We start from the raw sequence: 20,666 nt of genomic DNA on the forward strand, positions 1-20,666 counted from the left end.
ATCGACGCGGCCAGCTCTGGAGCTCCCGCGAGCAGCTTGTCGCCTGTAACAACTTCCTGCCCCGCCTTCCCGCTGCTGAGTCTCTCCGTCGAATTCCAGAGATAGAATAAGAAGCCCAAACCACAGCATACAAATTACTCCACAATGGCGTCCGGTTACGATCGAGCTCTCTCCGGTACGAGCATATGCCGCTTGTAGTTTGATGGTTTAGCTAACAGTGCCAGTCTTCAGTCCTGACGGTCACGTCTTCCAGGTCGAATATGCGTTGGAGGCTGTCAAGCGAGGTGAGCAGTGGCGGCAAAAGGAGTTGCAGAGGCAAAGACTGATTTGCCCCAGGAACATGCGCTGTTGGTGTCAAAGGCTCAGACATAGTGGTACTTGGATGTGAGAAGCGATCAGCAATGAAGCTGCAAGATACCCGGATTACTCCCTCGAAGATCTGCCTTGTCGATACCCACGTCGCTCTCGCTTTCGCTGGACTCAACGCCGATGCCCGCATCTTGGTCGACAAGGCCCGCCTGGAAGCACAATCACATCGCCTTACCGTCGAAGACCCTGTATCAATAGAGTACATTACAAAGTACGTTGCAGGTGTGCAGCAGAGGTACACACAGAGTGGTGGTGTCCGTCCATTCGGTATCAGCACGCTTATAGTCGGCTTCGACCCCAACGACAAGACCCCGCGCCTGTACCAGACGGAGCCCTCTGGTATCTACTCAGCATGGTACGTTCATTGGTCTGGCTTAGATATTTGATTGCGCTAATGCAGTGACAGGAAAGCAAATGCGATTGGTCGATCAAGTAAGACGGTCCGCGAGTTTCTCGAACGCAACCACAAGGAAGGCATGGACAGGGAGGAGACAATCAAGCTCACAGTCAAGTCATTGTTGGAGGTTGTGCAGACGGGCGCAAAGAACATTGAGATTGCCATCATGGCGCCTGGCAAGCCGATTGAGATGTTGCCGGTAGAGGACATTGAGAAGTATGTTGACAACATCAACACGGAGAAGCAGGAGGAGGCGGCAAACAGGAGGCCTGGAAGGCAACCCGGCACAGGACAGGCAGCCATTCTGACCCGCCAGGCTCCCGGGGAGGGCTCCGGAGCTGGCGGAGCGTAGAGAGACACGGACAATGAGTGATGGCGAAAAAGGCATGAATGACATTGATGTGGTAGAAGGTTAGACCTGATGAACCTGTCTAGTACAGATGATGATGAGCTATTGCCCACGAAGAGCATATATATAGCATGTGATGATGCATTTCTGTTTGCCCAGTCCCCCGCTCGGTGCGTGATGGTGTTTGTGGCGTAGTGATCGTGGCGCGGGTTGCAGTTTGTGTGTTTGCTGTGGTGGTGTTTGTAGCGGAGTGGGTGTGCTCAGCCTAGCTTGTAGGAAGCCTCTTTGACGTCGAAGATGCTTGGGAGCTGCTCGCTCCGGACACGGTCGTCCTTCAACATCCTGGACAGCGGGTTAGATAAGGGGGCCATGGGTCAGCGGGAGGGGTGGGGACATGCCTCGAGTCCTTGCGCACGTCTTCGCCTTCTACCTGCAGTGAGGCCTTGGGGGTCTTGGCCTCGAGAACAAAATGGTTGTCGCAGTGCGGGCAGTATTCATCGCTACGCCTCGTCAGCCCATGTGCCCAGACGGAGGCATGCTCCGGTGCACTCACGCATCTTCGAACTCGCGCGCATCTTTGCGAAAGGCCTTTTTGCACTTTTTGCAGATGAAGGTCATGTCAAAGGTCTGCATGAGCGGGTGGTTGGACTGCTCCTCGTGGCACTGTGCGCAGTCGAACCATTTTTTGCCTGGTCACTCGTGGTCAGCAAAGACACGTCGTCGTCGGTGATCGTCGTGGTGGCGTATTTAACATACAGCAGGGGGAGCGGATGGAGACCTGGGCGTTGAGGACGTGTTTGCTACATGGACCATGGGCGTCAGCGGGCTGGCGGCGGAGGTGGCGGCGGAGGAGGAGGAGGAGGAGGAGGAGGAGGAGAGAGGGGCTCGTTACCACATGGCGGGCTCGGGGCGAGGGCCAGCAAATGTCAATGTACCGTAGTCGTGTGAAGTATGGACGTGTGTAGAGGTTGGGTGCAGGCTGTGCTAGTCTGGCGTGTGCGAGGGTCGTCAGTCATTCGCCCGGTGCCTGATGATCGCCTGGCCGGGGCGGTGGTGTGCATGTGCGGTGCAGGGTTCCGGGGCAGGGCGCTGGCGGTTCCTGGGTAGTGCCATTGCCATGGTGGAGCATGGCCGCCCATGCCATGACGAGGCCACAGACACGCACACGCACAACGACATCCACACCGACACCGCCCTGAGTCGCCAGCCCTGTCCTGCCCTGCCCCAACAACATGGCCAGCACCCGCCAGCTCGCCAGATGACTGCGCCGTTTGTTGCTGAAACAATCTCACACCCCCCGGCCGGCGCCCGTGTTGTTCCTTGTCGCCGAAGGACAGTGTACGCGTCTCCACTAGGGAGCCCTACGGACAGCCTGCCTGGCCTTTGGGCCTCGACATAAACACGCCAGACAACTAACTTCCTGCCGCTGCATGCTGCCCACCACCGCCAAATGGGAAGCCGTCCTCGGTCGTCAATGAACATCTATAGGATTCCCTCTGGTGCCGGCTGACGACAAAGTCTCTCCCCCCACCACCACCAACTCGCCCAACAAAGCACACACCATCCCGCCATGGACAACCCACCAGAAGAGAACATGGACGGCTCGTCCATTGTAAGTCTGCTCGCACATACACACAACATGTTACAGGAGAAAGATTCCATCCACTCACCCTGACCACAGAAGCCTGTTTCCTCTTTGCGCGCCCAATTCGAGAACCTACTGAGTAGTAACAAGTCGACATCTTCGCTACCTGCCGCCCGTCAGCGCTCCCCCGGTGCTACTGATCGCCTTCCTGCGCCCGACGACAACCGAAGGTCAGATGGGCGCATATCCCTCGACATACCCAGGGAGCATGTTTCCCACAGCTCCCTCAGCGTGGCCGACTACAGCGGCTCCGGCTCTGTGACGCCGCGGTCCAATACACTTGGGCGCATGCCCTGGAACAGCAGTGGGAAGCCACGACCCACATCCATGATGGCTTTCTCCCCTTCACCACCCAGATCACCTACCAATTCGCCGCCCAAAGTTCTGGTCCAGTCTCCAAAACCCTCCCCAAAACTCGGACCCGGATCGCACATTTATGCGCCGCAGCCCGCGCGACCGACCCCTCATGCCGCTCTGGACTCTTCCAACGGCTCAAGTCGCACTAACGGTCCACAAAAGAGCGACCGCCCGACAGCGTCTGCGCCTCCAGTGCCTCCGCCTGTAAATCGGGCTGGGAAACCCAAGATAGCCCCAAAGTCGCATTCGGTGGATACGGCGGCGCGCGCAAATCTGGCGCCAGAAGCCACATCAGATGCCGTTGACCTGTCTCCCTTCAGCACACCACCTAGTAGCAGCGGGGAGAGCGCCAAGGGCGAGTCACCGTATGTCAACTCGGGCTTCCCCAAGCCCAAGACGAATTCGACAAACAACGGATACTTTCCACCTCCTCCTGTACACCCTGCCGTGGCCGAAAAGCTATCTTCCCTTGAGTCTCGCCCAACAGGAAAGCAACCCATGAAGAAGGCTGCACCACCACCATTGCCAAGTGAAATACCAGACGACCGCCCCACACTACCCATACGGAGAGAAAAGGACAATTTTGATTTGCGCAAGAGCGTGCAAATTCAAAGAGCTGTTCCGCCAGAGTTGCCGGTGCGCCGCTCTCTTGACCAATCCCGCCCCACTCAGATAGGACAAGATACGGATAGCCATTTCAGAATGCCTCCGCGGCGAACAAACACAACCGGCCACTTGTTCAAGAACCCTGCAAAGCCTTTAGAGCCTCCAAGACCGCCGCCCCCACGGAACTCTGGGGAAATGAGACGACCTTCTCAGGCAACGCCAATGCCAGCCTCGCAGCTATCACAACCGCGCTACTACGACTCCGACGAGGATGACACGGACGGAGACAAACAGCCAGCCACTGCTCTAACAGAATACCCAGACTCTTCTCAAGCAAACCGTAGACCGCCAGTGTTTCCTGACGGGACAACCGGAATTCCTACCGGCTACGAAACTAAACTCTTTGCCATCTGTGGCGACTACATATGCACTACAGGATACGTGACGAATGTGTGGAATATTCTGACCGGACGGCTGCTCATGAGCTTGTCACATGGCGATACAGTCAAAGCTACAGCGGTTGCATTCAGACCAGCAAAAGATGTCGAGGATGAGGGAAAGAGACTATGGCTGGGAACAAACACTGGCGAGATGCTTGAGATTGATATCCCCACACAAAGTGTCGTGTATACCAAGGCCAATGCGCATGCGAGGAGCGTCATTGTAAAAATCTTCCGATATGCCTCAGAAATGTGGTCCATGGATGAAGACGGTGCAATTCACATCTGGCCGGCTGACGAGCTGGGATGCCCGTCTTTGCAACAAACTCCACATACATTCCGCATTCCTCGAGGCAACACCTTCTCAATCGTATCTGGATCGGAGCTCTGGATAGCCTCAGCCAAAGACATTCGGGTCTACTCACGCACTATGGATAGTAACCATTTTGTTCAACTGACAGAAGGGCCGCTCTCGCAACTCAATGTCGGCGATGTGACTTCTGGCGCCATCATTAGCAGTCAGCCCGATCGCATCTACTTTGGCCATGCTGATGGCAAGGTCACAATATATGCCAAAAAGACTCTCGAATGCCTTGGAATCGTTAATGTCAGTGTGTACAAGATCAGCTCATTAGTCGGTGTCGGCGATTTCCTGTGGGCTGGCTACAGCACTGGCATGATCTACGTGTATGACACGAAATCCAATCCCTGGAAGGTCTTGAAGGACTGGAAGGCCCACGACAAGCCAATAGCCGGAATATTGGCAGACCGTACCAGCATTTGGAAACTCGATAGATTCCAAGTAGCATCGCTAGGGACCGATTCCATGCTGCGCATTTGGGATGGTATGATGAAAGAAGACTGGCTTGGTAAGCTTACACATTATCGATTGATGTTCATGCAAAAAACTAACGCAGCGTAGAAACTCTGATGCAACAGCGCGATTCCGAGTATTGCGAATTCCGAGAACTCTCAGCGCGAGTCATGACCTGGAATGCTGGTGCAACCAAGCCCACAACGATCCGTGGCTCAGAAGAAGATAGAAACTTTTTCCGGGAATTGCTAGAGCCTGCGAACCCGCCGGACATTCTAGTGTTTGGTTTCCAAGAGCTGGTAGACCTTGAAGACAAAAAGATAACCGCTAAGAGCATATTCAAGAGAAAGAAACACAAGGAGACGTCCGAGCATGAGCACATGTCTCACCAGTACCGTGCATGGCGAGATCACCTTGTGCGTGTCTTGGATGAGCAAGTCCCTCAGCAAAACTATGTGTTGTTGCATACTGCAAATCTTGTCGGCCTTTTCACTTGCGTCTTTATCAAGGAGTCGGAGCGGGCCAACATTCGCGACGTGTGTGCGGCAGAGATCAAACTTGGATTCAGTGGCCGCGTGGGAAACAAAGGCGCTCTTGTTGTGCGCTTCTTCATTGACGATTCTTCGTTGTGTTTCATCAACTGCCATCTAGCGGCTGGCCAGACACAGACGGTACATCGCAACAATGACGCGGCTGCCATCATGGAGAGTGCTCCTCTGCCAAAGAATCGATCACCAACCTCCTGCGCAAACTTCTTCGTCGGAGGAGGTGACGGTTCCATGATCTTAGATCATGAGATTTGTATCCTCAATGGCGATCTCAACTACCGCATTGATGCCATGCCTCGTAGCTCGGTTGTTGCCGCAGTCCAGCAAGGAAACCTGGCCAAGCTTCTCGAACGTGATCAGTTGCTTCTGTCACGGAAACGCAACCCTGGTTTCCGTCTCCGTGCGTTCACCGAGTCGCCTATCAACTTTGCTCCGACCTACAAGTACGATCCAGGCACAGACAATTACGACACTTCTGAGAAGCAGCGGTCGCCAGCATGGTGTGACCGTCTTCTGTATCGTGGTCTTGGTAGAATCAAACAGTTGGAATACCGGCGGCATGACTCCATTAAAGTCTCAGATCACCGGCCTGTCAGTGGAAAATTCAAACTTCGTGTAAAGACGATCAATTCGAAGAAACAAGACGCCACAAGAGACAAGGCCGAGGTGGAGTTCGAAGCAGTGCGACGGCGGATAGCAGGAGATATCAAGTAAGTAGTAGAAGTCCTGATTGGTTTTGAAGGAATGCTGACATAATCCTAGGTTGGACTATCTGATCAACGTTTTCGGTTTATCTAGTAGAGAGGCGCAAAAGCTACTTAAAGGAACATGAACGCACGCGACACATGGCAAACAATCGCGGTGTAAGCTTTGAGCTACCCGTTTCCGTGCACCCGGACCGTAGCGTGGCTTTCAACCAGCCTCACGGAACAGTGACTTGTGTACCTGTAAACGGGTGATGCAGTCATGACTTAGCAGGCATATGGTTACCCGAGATGCCAGGGAGCGAGCTACGGCTCACAACAGACTAGGATGCAAGATCGATCGTGATGAAATGGGGGGGTATAGCGGGACACTAATGACGTTTTAACGAATGGGGCAGCGTAAAAAGCATTGCATTGAGAGGCGAAATCTGGGCTTCGCATTTGAGCGACAAAAAGGCGCTTTCTTTTGGACGATCGGTACCCGCAATGATACACGAAGCGAATCTAGAGCGCGTGTTGTCGCGTAGTAGTTCACGGTGGGCGGTCATGGTGACGTCAGATGCGCGTATTGCAACAAATAAAGCATCAATAATGACGGTGAACAACCATCCAAAGCACACACAAACTCTCTTCACTTCACCACACTTCACTTATGTCCGCAGTCTCAATTGCATTTCGTCGGTCACCACTGCTCACGACCTCAAGCGCTCTACCTCGTGCACGCCAACTAGTCTCGCACCTCACACGACAGCAACCCTCATTCTCCCAGACTTCTTTCAGAATGGTTCAGGATCAGAGCCGTGGTGAGGAGACGACGGGATTGTCGGAGTGGAAGCAACGTCCCCCATACCGTATCCACGAGAAGAACGACAATTTCGATGTCAAGTACGAAGCCAACTGCCACTGCGGAAAGGTCAAGTACCAGCTCAACCGGAGAGAGCCTCTAGACAGCAAGCTATGCCATTGCACGACATGCCAGACTCAGCACGGTAAGCATTGGCCTACGAACCTACCGCCAGCACGAGTACTGACATTCCGCAGCTGCACCTTTTCAGTGGGCCGCTATCTTCCACAAGACAGACATCAACTTCACCCACGGCCACCACAACCTCGAATGGTACGACCCCACTGAGAAGTCCGTCGAGCACAAGCTCCCATGCAAAGTCCGCTGCTCGTACTGCCACTCACCCATCATGGACGAGGGTCGCAACATGATCCTGCTGTTCCCTTCACTGGTGCACCTCAAGACAGACGAAGACAAGGCCTACTTCAAGCCCCGCTGCCACATGTTTTACGGTCAGCGCGTAATGGATATCCCGGATGGCCTGCCCAAGTGGAGTGGGCTGAGCGGCGAATCGGATCTGATTGAGGATAGTCCACCTGATTTGGTCAGGGAGACTGAGCGTAAGCGGGAGGAGGAGAGGAATAAGAAGATGTCCGAAGGAAAGCCGGATGAGGTTACTAAGGAGGGGACTCAGGGTAGGAAGGAGGGTGCTGGCTCCAACACCGCTTAGATGGTGGAAGAAGCGCCGGAGCTTGGACTAGCGCAGTGCGGTGCCCATGTGCAGTCTCAGTAGCTACTGCTCATCATGTTTCTGATGGAGGCGAGGAAGCAAAAGCATAGACGGGGTGTAGTGTATGAATAGATACCCGGATGGCAATAACAGCGAGTAACTTATTCTGTGTATTTTCATGCCATAAATCACTCTTTGTGCACCTCTGGTATCCTTGGTAAGCATTATCACTCCACACAAGTCGTTGTTGATCCGTATATTTCCTTTTTTATCTCGCTCGATTGAAACTCTTGGTCGCATGGATAGATTCTCTTGGTAAACCTTTCCTACATCTATCTATATATCCACGCTTTTCTTTCACTATGACCATCTTACTTACTCTTACCTGTGGGAATCTGGAACGCCACAACGGCCTCCCCATGCTTAAACGCGCGATCAATCCTGAAGAAGCCCTTACGATCAAACTGCACAATATCATCCACCTTGAGCTCCGCAACATTACAATCCGCCAGCGCCTTTGTGCGCGTCTCAGTGCTCGGGTTGAGGAAATCCTCAAGCGTATCCTCAGGCTCGAGTTTATCCTTAGTAATCAGGTAGTCGAAGTCAACGAGTTCAATGGGGACAAGATCCTGATCTTTGCTTAACCAGGTTACTTTTTTCGATGTCTTCTTCACGTCGCCTTGGAGGTGGAGTTCGAGTTCAAGGCCGGTGACGGTGCGGGCTTCGCTTGTGAGACCTGCTTTGGCGATGTCGACGGGGTTGAGCGAGTGGGTGATTTTGCGGACAATGGCGTTGCCCCAGTTCATAAGGGTGATTTCTTCGTCTTGAGCAAAGGATTGTGCGTCGGCTTGCTCGAGGAGGACTGATGAGCTGAAGACGATTTTCTTGGTACCCAGATCGTACTTTGCGTGTTTTGGTTTATCTTCCGATGTAATGCCCTCACGTGCACCGATAATGGTTACCGGGACGCGGCCCTCGTCGTCAATTGCGGTGTAACGGGCCGCAGTGGGCTCAATGTGCTTCTTGTTAGTGGCCCAAAAGGCAAACCAGTCCTGATTGACAATGTTCTTGGATGGTCCTTGCTTGAGGATGAACTCGCGGAGAGCGGGGATGACGGCGCCGCGGCGACGGACTCCACGGACAGTGGGCATGCGCGGGTCGTCCCAGCCCCCAACAATGCCGGCGTCGACAATCTTCGTAAGTTTGCGCTTGGACAACACAGTCTTGACAAAGTTGAGGCGGGCAAACCCCCAGTTGTGCACCTTTCGGAGTTTGAGGTTCTTGATAAACCATTGGTACTGCGCGTCACGATCGTTGTACTCGGTGGTGCGTAGAGCGTGAGTAACGCCTTCAAGCGCATCAACAATGGGGCAGCAAAAGTCGTAGGTAGGGTAGATCTTCCACTTTTCTCCGGTACGATGGTGAGCCTGAGGGTTGCAGCGGTAGATGACAGGGTCACGCATGGCCTTGTTGGGATCATCGACAGACATCTTTGCGCGAATGCACCATTTCAGGCCTTCTTCGTTGCCTTTCTTCATCTCCTCGAAGCGCGCCAAGTTGTCCTCGACGCTCGAGTCACGACGCGCACTGGCAATGCCGTTCATACGCTCATCACGCATCTTCTCCTGAACGGTGTCGTCTGCGTATGCCAGTCCATCCTTGATTGCTTGCACACACATCTCGTACAGCTGGTCGAACCAATCGCTGGTATATGAGACAGAGTCTGGCTTGATGCCAAGAAGCGCACAATCCTCAACAATGGCATCCTGGAACTCTTGCTTTTCCTTGGTAGGGTTGGTGTCGTCGAATCGTAGCAGCAGCTTGCCCTTGTACTTCTCGTGCGCAAAGTAGTCGTTCAGCAACGCAGCCTTTGCGTGGCCGATGTGCAGATAACCTCTGCAACATAATTATTAGCTCCAGGTACCTCAGCCTCCGACAACGCAGGGAAACTCACGAAGGCTCAGGGGGAAATCTCGTGACAATGCCGGTACCATCTCCAACGTCTTGCAGTCCGATGTCGTAGTTGGCGTCGTCGTTCTTGCCGCCCTCTTTCTTTCCCTTTGTTCCCTCCTTGCCCTGTCCTCCACTAACAACAACCACACTCTGTGGGTACGCCTCTTCAATGTAGCGAAACCAGCGGCACAGGCTCTTCATCAAGTCTTGCTTAACAAAGGCATGAGCCACGCGGTTCTCGCGGATCGTCTTCCACACTGTGGTGTCCGCATCACTGAGCGTGTAACCGACAATGTGGGAGCGCAGAGTGAGGTGCGCATCCAGCTCAAGCAGGTGAGGCTCGATTTGCTTGAGGTTCAATGGCTTGAGCGCCTCAGCGCGGGTTTGCCATTCAGCAATAGCAGCGTCCATCATGGCCCGTTGTGAAGCTTTTCAGTGTTGATCGGGCCTGGAAAAAGTTGTGGCGGGGATCAAACAGAGAGTGAGGGGCAGGCGCTTATCTTATCGGTGACTTGAGTCACTACGTACCAATAAGACGACTGCTCAACGTACGTCACTTGCATGACTCAAAGTCAGATAATCACAGTTATTCAAAGCTGCGCATAAGGTACCAAATACTCCATAATCATATTGTCACACCCTCCCATATCCTACAAAACGCCATAATCATGCGAAACATCTATCGCAGCCGTCGCTAGTATGCTGAACACTAAACGCTACATCATTACAAGTCATCAAATAGTGGTCTCAAATAAGGCAAAAAGAAGAGGAAGAAGCAACTAAACCACGAGCTTTTTGTGCGCCAAAAGAGAAATTGCTTTAAGCGCACTCCCATTGAGCAAATACACACCACCTCGCACTACGATCTGCAAGAACCAATCCTCGCCACGTTCCTTTCTCACCAATCTTGATAACCGTCTCCCATGCCGTGCCATCTGCCTCGCTCGTGGCGCTCATATGCTCAATTTTTCTTGTCAGACGGATAATCTTTCCAGAGGGTGTCTGTATCGCTAACTTGGCCGGCTTATTGCTGTTGCTACTTGCTGAGCCTGAAGAAGCCTGAGACGGATTGGTATAATTGGAGCCCGTCGCAGATATGCTCTGCATGCTCATAGCAGATGTGGGGCGAGCAAAAGGGTTAGGCGAAGATCGACCGTGCATGGCGGGGCTAGGCTCGGGTGACTTTGTAAGAGACGATGGATGTTGACGGACGCAAAAAACAAAGGTATTGTTCAGAGCTAAACTGGCACACTGTGGCTGAGCGACATAAAGATCGTGTCTCTGGGCGTGTGGTGTCGGGTGGAGAGTTAGGAATGAATACGGAGGATTCATGCCAGAATGCGTTATAGGCAGGCCAATAGCCAAGTTGTGAGGATTGAGCTTGTTTGAATGCTGCAGGGAGTTAGTCAACTTATGCTGCTACTGAGTCGGGAGATTTCTTACCATCAGTCCCCGAGGTCCAGCATAGATCTTCAGCACACCTTGGCCTCCATCGGTTGGGAGGAGTGCCTTGACTGTATATCGCTTCTGTCCTCCATACCATTCAGCCTGTGCTAAGGCCGGCTTCTTGACTACGTCTCCACTCTCGAACAAGTCACCATCCATATCCTGGGAGTAGCATCTTGCCTCAACCTCAGCCACACATTCCACATCTTCAGGTACGTCGATATAAATATGCGCCATTTCAAGGTTGTCCAAATTTAGCACGCTGGTGTCAAAGTTGACTACGTTGAGGCCGTGTCGGAAGTATGTAGGTGTTGCGCAGGGCAAGGCCATGAGCACCTCGTGAGGCTGGGGTGGACAGATATGTTGCTGTTCTGGGAGAAGTGGCACATGCGAGTAGCAAATCTCCATTGGACGGGCCAGGAAGTACCAAGTCTCAGCGACAGACGACCCAGCTGTAGAATAATGCACGCGTTTTGGATGAGTAGGCCCTGCAAGTGCGCAGTCCATTACGCGCCATTCACCTTCCACGATCACAGCATTCCAGAAATGGTTCGGTCGGGCGACAGACTCGAGATCTAGAGGCTCGCCGGGCGTCTTCAGATAGCCACGTATTACCTCCGCGTGCATACCTACGGAAGCGCACATCTCGGCAACTACCATAGCAATTTCTTCAGAGCAGCCACGCTTACTTTGTAGCACATGGCGCGGGTCCATCTCGCCCTCAAAATCTTCTTCCCACGAGATGCGTTCGCTGACCCAAGTGAAGATGGCGCGGAGCCGTTGAATATCGCTCCTATACGGGCGGCAGATGTAGCCCTGTGCCAACGTGGCAGGATTTGTTCCCAGAGGAATGCTGTTGATGAAGCGTGCGCTTTTGTCTACATGAGAGAGACTGCAAGCGGAGAAATCTGTTGGCTCTGTAATGGGGAGCCCATCGAGGCCTTCGTCGCCTTGGACAGACTCATTCAGTATGTCAATCGGGTTTAAGACGGGATAGTCCATCATCTGGCATCTCTCAGCACGTTCCGCGCGTTCGTTTTTGCTGAGTGAATTAGATCGGTTGATGTCCCTTCGCACTTGCACCCAATCCACTGTGCCAATACCCATATCCCTCGAAGTGTTTGCTGAGTGAGTGGTCGGGCCGCCTTCAATGCCGGTTTGCTCTGGGCCATCCATGCGACTTGCAGCGCGGCTGGTAGAACGGCCTGCAGCGCGACTAGCTGCCCGAGACGCAGGCCGACTGATTGTATCGATAGTGCTTCGAGCGTTGGCTGCCTGTGTCTTTGCAGTGTCGATCATCTTTCTAAAGAATCCGCTACGCTTCGCCTTTGGTTGCCTCAAACCACCAAGGGGATGAGGATCGTCGCTTGCTGGCGTGCTGACAACGGCTTGATGTTGATCGCTCGAACTGGGTCGCGATTGGGAGGCGTGGCTTGAGTGATATGTCACACCAGTAAAAGGCGTCTCTGGTCGGCCGTCATCGAATCCATAACCCTTGCCTGGCGTGTCTTTTATGTTCATTAGGCTCTTCGGGCGATCTTTGCCAAATTTCTTGCGGTAATAGCTGCCAGCACTTGTAGCACTCATATTCGTAGCAGAGTGTCCAGACATCAAGCTGCGGTTAGTACTGTTACTAGTGAGAGTTGTTGCCGTCGTTGTCGTCGAATTCGTTTTGCTCGTAAAGGTACGGCCTAGTGCGTTACGGCCAATGTCATAAGCGGACTTGCGATTTCTGAGTAGTCTAGATCCTTTCCGCTCCACCTCTTGCTCGATGCCACCCATGGACGATCCCGGTCTCTGACTCGCCGTTTTCAACGGTACCGTAGGTCCTTGATCATCATCCATAAGCATGTCATTGCCATTGTTCTTCTCCTGTTGCTGCATTCGGCGTAAACGACTCTCCATGCGCTGCATGTAATTATTGACATCTGGCGGGGCTTCATCATCGTCATCGTCATCCGGATCCATTGCTGACTGTGCTCTAACTTTCTGCGCGGATGCCTGGTATACTTGGTCAAAGGCTTCTGGCGACCATGGGTTTGATGGTGATGGGATTTGCTCAGGCGATTCATTGCTTTGTGTCGTGGTCATATCTTGCAAAGAGGACATAACATCGTTCATTGCTGTCGTAAGTGGCGAAGGGGTGAAGTGACCACCACGTGACCTCGGGTCAGGCGAAGGCGGTTCGGGCGTGTGATAACCAAGATGCGATGGAGGAGCCGGAGAGGGCGATCGGCTAGGGTTGTAGGTAACGCGATGCGGCGGAGGGGGCGGTGGTGGAGAGTCAATGGGCTCCTCGAGGTCATCTTGGTACGGCGCAGGGGAGGGGCCACGGCTGTGGTCGAGTTGGTGTTGATACGGCGATGGTGAGGGACCTCGGTCGTATGCGCGGTACTGAAAAGATGGAGCTGGTGATGGTGTGTGAGAGGGTCGTCGGAATGAGGGAGCCGGAGATGGACCTCTGTCATAGGCTTGGTATTGGTATGATGGTGCCGGGGACACGGCTCGAGAATGCTGCTGATACTGCGCTGGCGGGATAGGTGACACTCCTCGCTGATATTGATACTGGGTAGGCGGTATGGGCGATACTGCCCGCGGATGCTGCTGATACTGGGTCGGTGGAACGGGTGACACTCCTCGCGGATGCTGTTGATATTGAGTTGGCGGAATGGGCGATGCGGCACGGTATGGGTCATAGGCTTGTTGTGGCGGCGGTGCAGGAGACACTGCTCTGCTGTAGCGCTGATGTTGAACGGGAGGCGCGGGTGAGACGCCACGAGGCTGTTGATATTGGTACGGTGATGGTGGAGCGGGAGAATGCGCGCGTATGCGTGAGCCGTGACGCGAGGGCGGAGCTGGGGAGACTGCTCGGGCTGCAGGTGTTCTCTTGGAAGGTGGTCGTGGGGATACGGCGCGCAGATTCGAGGGTGCTCTTGTCGAGGGGGCGGATGGCGGCGGGCTTTCACTACTCTCCTGAGACATGCGCTTCATTGATGAATATGGCGACTTTGTCTTGACAGTGCCGTTTGCGGAGTTTATGCCACCCGCACGGAGCCTTTCGCGGGCGGCAGCGGCAGGGTTCGGGGCGCCTGCAGCAGCATAGGCAGTGAAGGGTTTCCTGAACATGCTCTTTTGCTTCTGTGGCACAGGCTTGGGCTGTTCCTGCACACTGCTTTGCCTCGAGAAGCTCCCACCACTGCCATTGCGCGCCCATGGCTGATAGTCTTCACTAAGCAGCTCGACAAAGTTGGATGGGAACAAGCCGACCATGCGCCTGTCGCGCTTGAGACGGCCCATCCACCAAGAGCCATCGCCTGCGTTAAGGACCTCGATCAGGTCTCCTTCTATGAATCCCAGGTCTCGTTTGGTCTAGAGAAAGCGGTCAGGTCAGGTGCCGCAGCATGAGGCAGCTTTGGAGGCGAACTTACCTCTCCGCCCCAGGAGTAAACTGCTTTGCACCAGCAGGGAAAGCGCGTGGGCAGCGCCTGACCGACGGCCATGGCGAGGATTAGGTTTGTTGTTGTGGTTGTATGAGGTTGACCTGCAACGGCTGGGATGTGTAACAAGGTGGATTACATGCGTCGCTGGTTGCAAGCGAGAGGATGCGTCGGCCAGGCAAAGGGCGCGACAGACAACAATCGGCGGGAACAATAACAGAGGACGGAGAGCAGTACGGAGAAGGTCGCCAGACCCCGAATGATAGCGGGCAGCGGTATAGCAGAGCAGAGCAGAGTAGAGCAGAGCTAACTAAGCAGGGCCCATGCGACTGACGTCTCGCCTTGGCTTGGTGTTTACCGACTCAAGTCGCCGCTTCCCCAGCAACAGCATCGCCTGCCCACTAGCGCCCCTGCCACAAGCGCCCCGCCCCACCCATCGCCAACACGTCAGCCAGCCCTCACCTCCATCCCCCTAGCCAGCTGCACCTCCAACCACTTATGTACACATCCAAGGACATACCGCGCCATGCATGGAGCAATGCAGGGCAGCGTTGCAGCACACTGGGATCCGCCCTCTCCCGCCTTCGTTCCCACGATGCGCCGCGCACACGCCGTGTTGTGAAAAAAAAAACACAACGGGAACCAGATCATCTTGCGGACCTCTTGAAGCGGATTGTCGATGCGGCTGAGCGTCGATGCGCTAACCAAGCCGCTCCGCCATCAATCCATGGCGCTTAGCCGTGATTGTGCAAGATTTGCTGTCATGCGCTCTTTTTGGTCGCTACCACGCTGTTCAGGGCGGTACGCAGCAAAATCCCTTTGGGGCACCTGGGCCACTTCTGTCATCGGGCATGATGGGCCCCGCGGGAAGATCATAAGCACGATCCTGGGTGCCAGCATCATCTTGAGAGCAGCAGTAGGTAGAGGAGCCCGGCATTGCGGTTCGAGAAACTTGGCTTGGATAACAAATACAGGAACAAGGTGAATCTCTCTCTATGCAGTAACCTAGTCAGGCGTGGCTGGTGGCTTGCATTCGATAGGGCTGTGATGAGCTACATAAAAGAACCGAACCCGTCCGTGAACCCCTAGTGGCTCGACCGTGGCTATATCCATACATGCATGCATGCTTTTTCTCGACTATCAGAATCTTAATCATGGTTCTGTTGGGTGGAGGGGAACCGATCACGTGATGAGCGATGGGGGAGGATAATAAAATCCGGCCCGCTAGTACGGAAATGGATCTGAGAAGTATCACAATGTTCGAAAGCAGTGAGTTCGGAAAGCAACGCATAGTCACATTGATCATAGCTATGGAATGCGGACTAAGAGAGAAGTGAAGCGCCACTGGGGCGAATATGAACAAAAACACCCTTTCCTCCTCGACTGTGTGCTGACTGGGCAGCTGGCATGAATGCCTGCTCGTTTGCTTGACGGCTGGCTGGCAATGCGAATCGCTTACTGGCCGGCGTAGAGCTTGGGGCCGGGCATGGAGTAAGACTTGGGGTTGTTCCACTTGTTGAACTTGATACCGGCATCGTTGGCGCTGTAGAGACCGGGGATCTTGACAGTGGGGCCGAGAGTTCCAGTGCCAGAGGACTGGATGTTCAGCTGGAAGCACTCCATGTAGAACTGGGCCTTGCCACTAGAGAAGAGTTAGTTGATGTCGTGAATGCCGTTGGAGGAGATTACTTACACGTGACCCTCGTGAAGACCAATGTGCTCGACACGGACAAGGTATTCACCAGCAGGAATGCTCTTCTGGATGGTCCACTCGAGCCTATCCTTGTCCCAGTTGGCCCAGCTCTTGTCAACACCAGGGGCGCTGGGGTTGGCAAGACCGCTCTCCATGACCTTGGTCCAGACGCCGCTGCCATCGTAGTCCTTGACCTTTCCGGGAGCCTTGGAGATGTAGACGAATCCAGGACCGGGGTGCTCGATCCTCTCGTTGTTGAAGATCTTGAAGCCGATCTTGTCACCGGCCTTGACGGTGTAGGTACCGGTGTTACCAGCGACAGCGCCCCTGTTGCAGCGGAGGTCGTTGGAGTTGACAATGTCGTTGGTGATGACGGGGTTGTACGCGTTGCTGTTCTTACGAGCGTAGGCGTACTCGCCACCAATGGTCTGGCCGTTGACGACGAGAATGTTGAAGATGTAGTGGGCATTGGCCGCCATGGGCGCCGCAAGCAGAGCGAGGAGAGCACCAGCCTTCATGTTGGAGGAGTAAAGAGTAAGTTGAATATATGTTCAAAAGAAGAGAAGATTGCAAGAAGCGAATGAATGAGTGAGAATCGAAAGTCGTGGACTGCGATGGTTTCTACAGCAAGGCGAACTGGGCCATACTTATACTCGGTGTCTTGTCCATGACGACGCTGGGAGTGGTGACCCAAGACATGGACTTCATCTATTCCCATCACGTCCCCCCCACACGGCGCTGTCATGGGATCCACTCGGGAGGAATGTTTGCAATGTTCTAGTCTCTATGTTTAATGAAGGCAGGAATGCCAACCATTGCCCAAGCCGTTTTAAGCGATGGCCAAGCCTCGCAAAAACAAAACAAGACCCAAGGCCGCCAAAGTACCGCTAGGGATCTTGTTTCACCGTCCGACTCTCAGTCACCTTGGCACTTTGCCTCAATCTATAATCTCCCATCCTCCACTCTGCCTCTGGCGCCCTGCCAAGCCCGCCCCTTCGTCCATCCCAGAGGGCAAAAGTTCTTTGACTTCGTTTATTTGCGGTAGTCGGCCCCGTGGTTTCGCAAGTGGCTCTAGCGCCCACGCTAATGTGGTAATTTACCTTTAGCGCTGTTTTATATCTCTTTTTCACATTAGTACTATCCATTTCACTCCAAGGTACCAAAGTATAAAGAAATCTTACGTTCTACGTATAAAAGACGATATAACTGTTTGCAATATATCCTGTATTGGAAAACCACGGGGTCAAATAACACTTGCCAACCCAGCGCCATCACGAGCACCGCTTAGCCAGCCTGCATACCTTCAAGGACCGCCTGCAGCGTCTTCTGGTACTGGACGAAGGCCAACCGCCGTGTCTCCAGCTTTGCCAGCATGTGCCCCAACTCAACTCCGTAACACCCATCAATTTGCTCCGCCCGTGCCGCCAGTAGGAAGGCATCGACTTCCCTGTCCAGCGCCTCATCGCTGCGTGCATACGCCACCCACTCCCGGGCGATTAACTGCACTTGCCTTGGCAGCAATTCCAATTGCTTGTCCCACGGCATCGACTCAATGTCTTTGTAGAGCAACGGCAACTGCGCTCGACACAAAGGGCATGTCGGATTCTCCTTTTCCCTATCGATGTGCCATGACTTCAACCAAGTTTGCAGACAGTCCCTTCCTATCATGTGGCCGCAGTGTAACTTGATTGGGACCTCCCCCCCTTCCGCTGGTGTCTTGGCCACTTCCTCCTGGCAGACGGGACAGTCTTTGCAATCTGGGCCTATCATGTCGTAGGCTATAGATGTCTGGAAGAGCACCACCCTATCGTCTGCAGCAATCTTGCCGGCTTCAACACAGCTTCCGCGGATCGTTTGTAAAAGGAAACGCTCATGGTATGTGACCCAGCCCACCAGCCCCACAACTGCCTGCCAATCAGGCAACCAGGGTTCCTTTGTATAATTCGAGCAAAGAAATTGGTACCACCGCGGCAAACTCCACTTCACGGTAAAGGCGGAAAAGTCAAGACCTCCGTACCGTAGACCACCGTCGCTCGGAAATGTGCTTCGTCCTTCCTTCCTCGCCCGCAACAAGAACATAACTCGGGCTGCTACAACACTATGCTTCGTCTCGCCCAGCACCGCGACCTCCAGCTCAAGGGGCTCGGCTGCACGGATATCTTCGCGGGGAAGGGGGAAGATCTCCTTGTCGTGAACCAAGTATCGAAGCTTTCGCTCATACTTCCTAATCCGGTGGATGGTCTCTAGATGACGCTGAATTACCTCGTGATTCCACCATTCCGGCTGACTCCTTTCCATTTCGACTGAGAGAAATGATTTCGTGAGAGACAAGGACATCTGCGATGCAGATCGCCAAAACGGGGCCCAGAAACCGCGCCCCATATCTTCAATCTTACAGGTTTCTATGAAATCTTCGCATTCTTTGCGAGCCTCTTCACACATGAGGAAAAGTTCCTCTTTTGAAGAATCCATTGTGTTTGTTTTCGATTGTCTTTCGATCTGTAGTAGTTGTAGTTTAAATCGTACTGTTTGTCTGTGTGATAAGGAACACTTTGGGACAAAACTGAATTTAAATAAGTGATTTTTTGATCGTTGTGCCTATACAACACACGATCAATTGGATGGTTTTTCACGATGAGCGTAGAGGATCACCCTGCATCGTTACTTGCACTGTGTCATTGACCTGTCCCAGATGCTCACGTCAACGGATCTTTTTCACCATTGTGACCTCAACACTGCACTGACTGACTACACAGAGTTCGTTATGCATCAGAATATTAAAATCTGGCCTCATAGTTACCCTTTTTTTTAAATCAAACATCGATATCCACAACCGCAACTCACAAAACAACATCACACTCACGCAACAAGAACCACAGGACAAGTCAAAATAACATCAGACCACCAACATGGACTACGCCAAGTCAGCTGTCAGCCAGCCTCCTCACGGTAACGTCCCATGCTCGGATCCATGCCAACCTCCCGCGGTGAGCAAGCCGCTCACCAACGAGTCAAGCAACGCAGTCGCTGAGCAATGCTCCCAAGGCAAAGCGGGCCTCGCTCCCTCGGGCTGCAACTCCAGCTCTTCCGCTAAGCAATCCACCGCCGCCTCCAAGCTTCCACGCCGCGCACTGCGCTGCTGTCTCGGCCTGCAAGACCTAATCACCACCTTCCTCACCGAGCACTCTCAACCCTCCATCGCCACCACCAACTACCGTCTCATCATGCAACAAGCAGGCACACTTCTCTTATCCATGGAACATGCGTTGCGCGACCTAGAACTCGCCATTCCAGCCAAGTACCACTCTCTGTGGCTTAAGCATCAGATCGATGGGTACACTGCGACGCTCGAGGCCCTGCGCAAATTCATGCGTGAGCATGGCTCGCCAGGCCGTGTCTTTGACATCGGTAAGTAGTCAGGTAGGTGGGTTGCCCCCCCTCCCCTCCCCGCTTCTTTCGTTGCACCGCACTGCACTGACGGGTGGCAAATTGGGGGAGATTTGAGAGAGCTGAGAAGTGTTGAGGCAGATATGACGGACGAATGACGATGGGGAAATAATGGGGTACGACGTTTCACGCAGACCAACATCTATGTCATAGAGTAGAAATCAGAATTCACGTTTTTGTTACACCGTTTGTTGTGCACCGTTTTTTCTTCTTCTTCTTCTTCTTCTTCTTCTTCTTCTTCTTTTCTTTTTGTGTGTTCTTTTGCTTTGCTACCTTGGGTCGTTTCTTTTTTTTTGCTGCCGCCGCCGCCCTTCGAACATGACTAGGGGAGCGGAGGGGGGCGGGTTCTCGCAGTCTACCGGGGTGTCGTGTTTCAGATGTCTTGTAGTTACACATAGAACAAAGAAGCGGGGTGGGGGCCAACACGGAAGCTTGCGGATATGCAAGAGAAAGGGGGGTGGAGTGGAGGGTTTGTAAATGTTCGGATCGACATTGCGAAATATCAGTCGTATGGTGTTTTGGGCGGAGTCGTGTCGTGGTTTTTAGGTTGAGCAAGTTGTTATGGTTATCGAAAGTTTATTGGTAGAACGGCAGGGATGGGGGGCGAAGGAGGCTTGCCCCGCTTGGTATAACCTGCAGGGTCTTTGATGTACGCGGCCGAACTTGGTTTAGCTGCCGCTCAACACTAAGTTGGCAGATGCGCTGTTGTAAGAACAACTTTCGTGTTGATTCAACACCACTGTGTATCTTTTAGTAGTGCAGGTGTGTGATCCTCGCTTGTGGTATCTAGGGGTTATGCAGACTGATTCTACATCATGCGACGAAACTATTGAATCAAAATTTGAACTTATAGCCACGATTCTACTTGAAGAATGAATGTTAATATACTGACTGATAAATCATCGCGTAAATCAGACATGATTGTGGATCTGTATGCGAGGGTTGAC

The 20,666-nt window shown here is 53.3% G+C and overlaps 9 protein-coding genes across 9 annotated transcripts; 4 read left to right on the plus strand and 5 right to left on the minus strand.

Moving 5' to 3' along the window:
* Positions 1–144: 144 nt before the first annotated feature.
* COCVIDRAFT_99326 (hypothetical protein) lies at positions 145–1,118 on the plus strand (the record flags this gene model as incomplete). The annotated part of the gene is made up of 4 exons (XM_014701191.1): positions 145–175; positions 225–284; positions 337–724; positions 776–1,118. The coding sequence occupies 4 exons, from the start codon at positions 145–147 to the stop codon at positions 1,116–1,118; spliced, it is 822 nt and encodes a 273-aa protein (XP_014556677.1).
* Positions 1,119–1,375: 257 nt separating this feature from the next.
* Positions 1,376–2,012, minus strand: COCVIDRAFT_37798 (hypothetical protein; the record flags this gene model as incomplete). The annotated part of the gene is made up of 5 exons (XM_014701192.1): positions 1,376–1,457; positions 1,514–1,615; positions 1,669–1,804; positions 1,872–1,915; positions 2,008–2,012. 5 exons carry the CDS (start codon positions 2,010–2,012, stop codon positions 1,376–1,378), a joined length of 369 nt encoding a protein of 122 aa, XP_014556678.1.
* Positions 2,013–2,685: 673 nt separating this feature from the next.
* Positions 2,686–6,357, plus strand: COCVIDRAFT_99390 (hypothetical protein; the record flags this gene model as incomplete). Its single annotated transcript, XM_014701193.1, has 4 exons — positions 2,686–2,727; positions 2,797–5,032; positions 5,086–6,235; positions 6,288–6,357. 4 exons carry the CDS (start codon positions 2,686–2,688, stop codon positions 6,355–6,357), a joined length of 3,498 nt encoding a protein of 1,165 aa, XP_014556679.1.
* Positions 6,358–7,010: 653 nt separating this feature from the next.
* COCVIDRAFT_16006 (hypothetical protein) lies at positions 7,011–7,743 on the plus strand (the record flags this gene model as incomplete). The annotated part of the gene is made up of 2 exons (XM_014701112.1): positions 7,011–7,218; positions 7,271–7,743. 2 exons carry the CDS (start codon positions 7,011–7,013, stop codon positions 7,741–7,743), a joined length of 681 nt encoding a protein of 226 aa, XP_014556598.1.
* A 371-nt stretch (positions 7,744–8,114) lies between these two features.
* COCVIDRAFT_37801 (hypothetical protein) lies at positions 8,115–14,642 on the minus strand (the record flags this gene model as incomplete). The annotated part of the gene is made up of 6 exons (XM_014701194.1): positions 8,115–9,639; positions 9,698–10,124; positions 10,545–11,088; positions 11,140–13,306; positions 14,150–14,486; positions 14,567–14,642. The coding sequence occupies 6 exons, from the start codon at positions 14,640–14,642 to the stop codon at positions 8,115–8,117; spliced, it is 5,076 nt and encodes a 1,691-aa protein (XP_014556680.1).
* Positions 14,643–16,034: 1,392 nt separating this feature from the next.
* COCVIDRAFT_99197 (lytic polysaccharide monooxygenase) lies at positions 16,035–16,790 on the minus strand (the record flags this gene model as incomplete). The annotated part of the gene is made up of 2 exons (XM_014701195.1): positions 16,035–16,221; positions 16,273–16,790. 2 exons carry the CDS (start codon positions 16,788–16,790, stop codon positions 16,035–16,037), a joined length of 705 nt encoding a protein of 234 aa, XP_014556681.1.
* Positions 16,791–17,556: 766 nt separating this feature from the next.
* COCVIDRAFT_99162 (hypothetical protein) lies at positions 17,557–17,940 on the minus strand (the record flags this gene model as incomplete). The annotated part of the gene is made up of 1 exon (XM_014701196.1): positions 17,557–17,940. The coding sequence occupies one exon, from the start codon at positions 17,938–17,940 to the stop codon at positions 17,557–17,559; it is 384 nt and encodes a 127-aa protein (XP_014556682.1).
* Positions 17,941–17,970: 30 nt separating this feature from the next.
* On the minus strand, positions 17,971–18,744 carry COCVIDRAFT_63506 (hypothetical protein; the record flags this gene model as incomplete). The annotated part of the gene is made up of 1 exon (XM_014701197.1): positions 17,971–18,744. A coding segment is annotated over one exon (774 nt), but the record flags the coding sequence as incomplete, so codon positions are not given.
* A 437-nt stretch (positions 18,745–19,181) lies between these two features.
* On the plus strand, positions 19,182–19,688 carry COCVIDRAFT_37803 (hypothetical protein; the record flags this gene model as incomplete). The annotated part of the gene is made up of 1 exon (XM_014701198.1): positions 19,182–19,688. One exon carries the CDS (start codon positions 19,182–19,184, stop codon positions 19,686–19,688), a length of 507 nt encoding a protein of 168 aa, XP_014556684.1.
* Positions 19,689–20,666: the final 978 nt, after the last annotated feature.

This window comes from Bipolaris victoriae, assembly GCF_000527765.1.
Source record: "Bipolaris victoriae FI3 unplaced genomic scaffold scaffold_42, whole genome shotgun sequence".
NCBI classification, from domain to species: domain Eukaryota; kingdom Fungi; phylum Ascomycota; class Dothideomycetes; order Pleosporales; family Pleosporaceae; genus Bipolaris; species Bipolaris victoriae.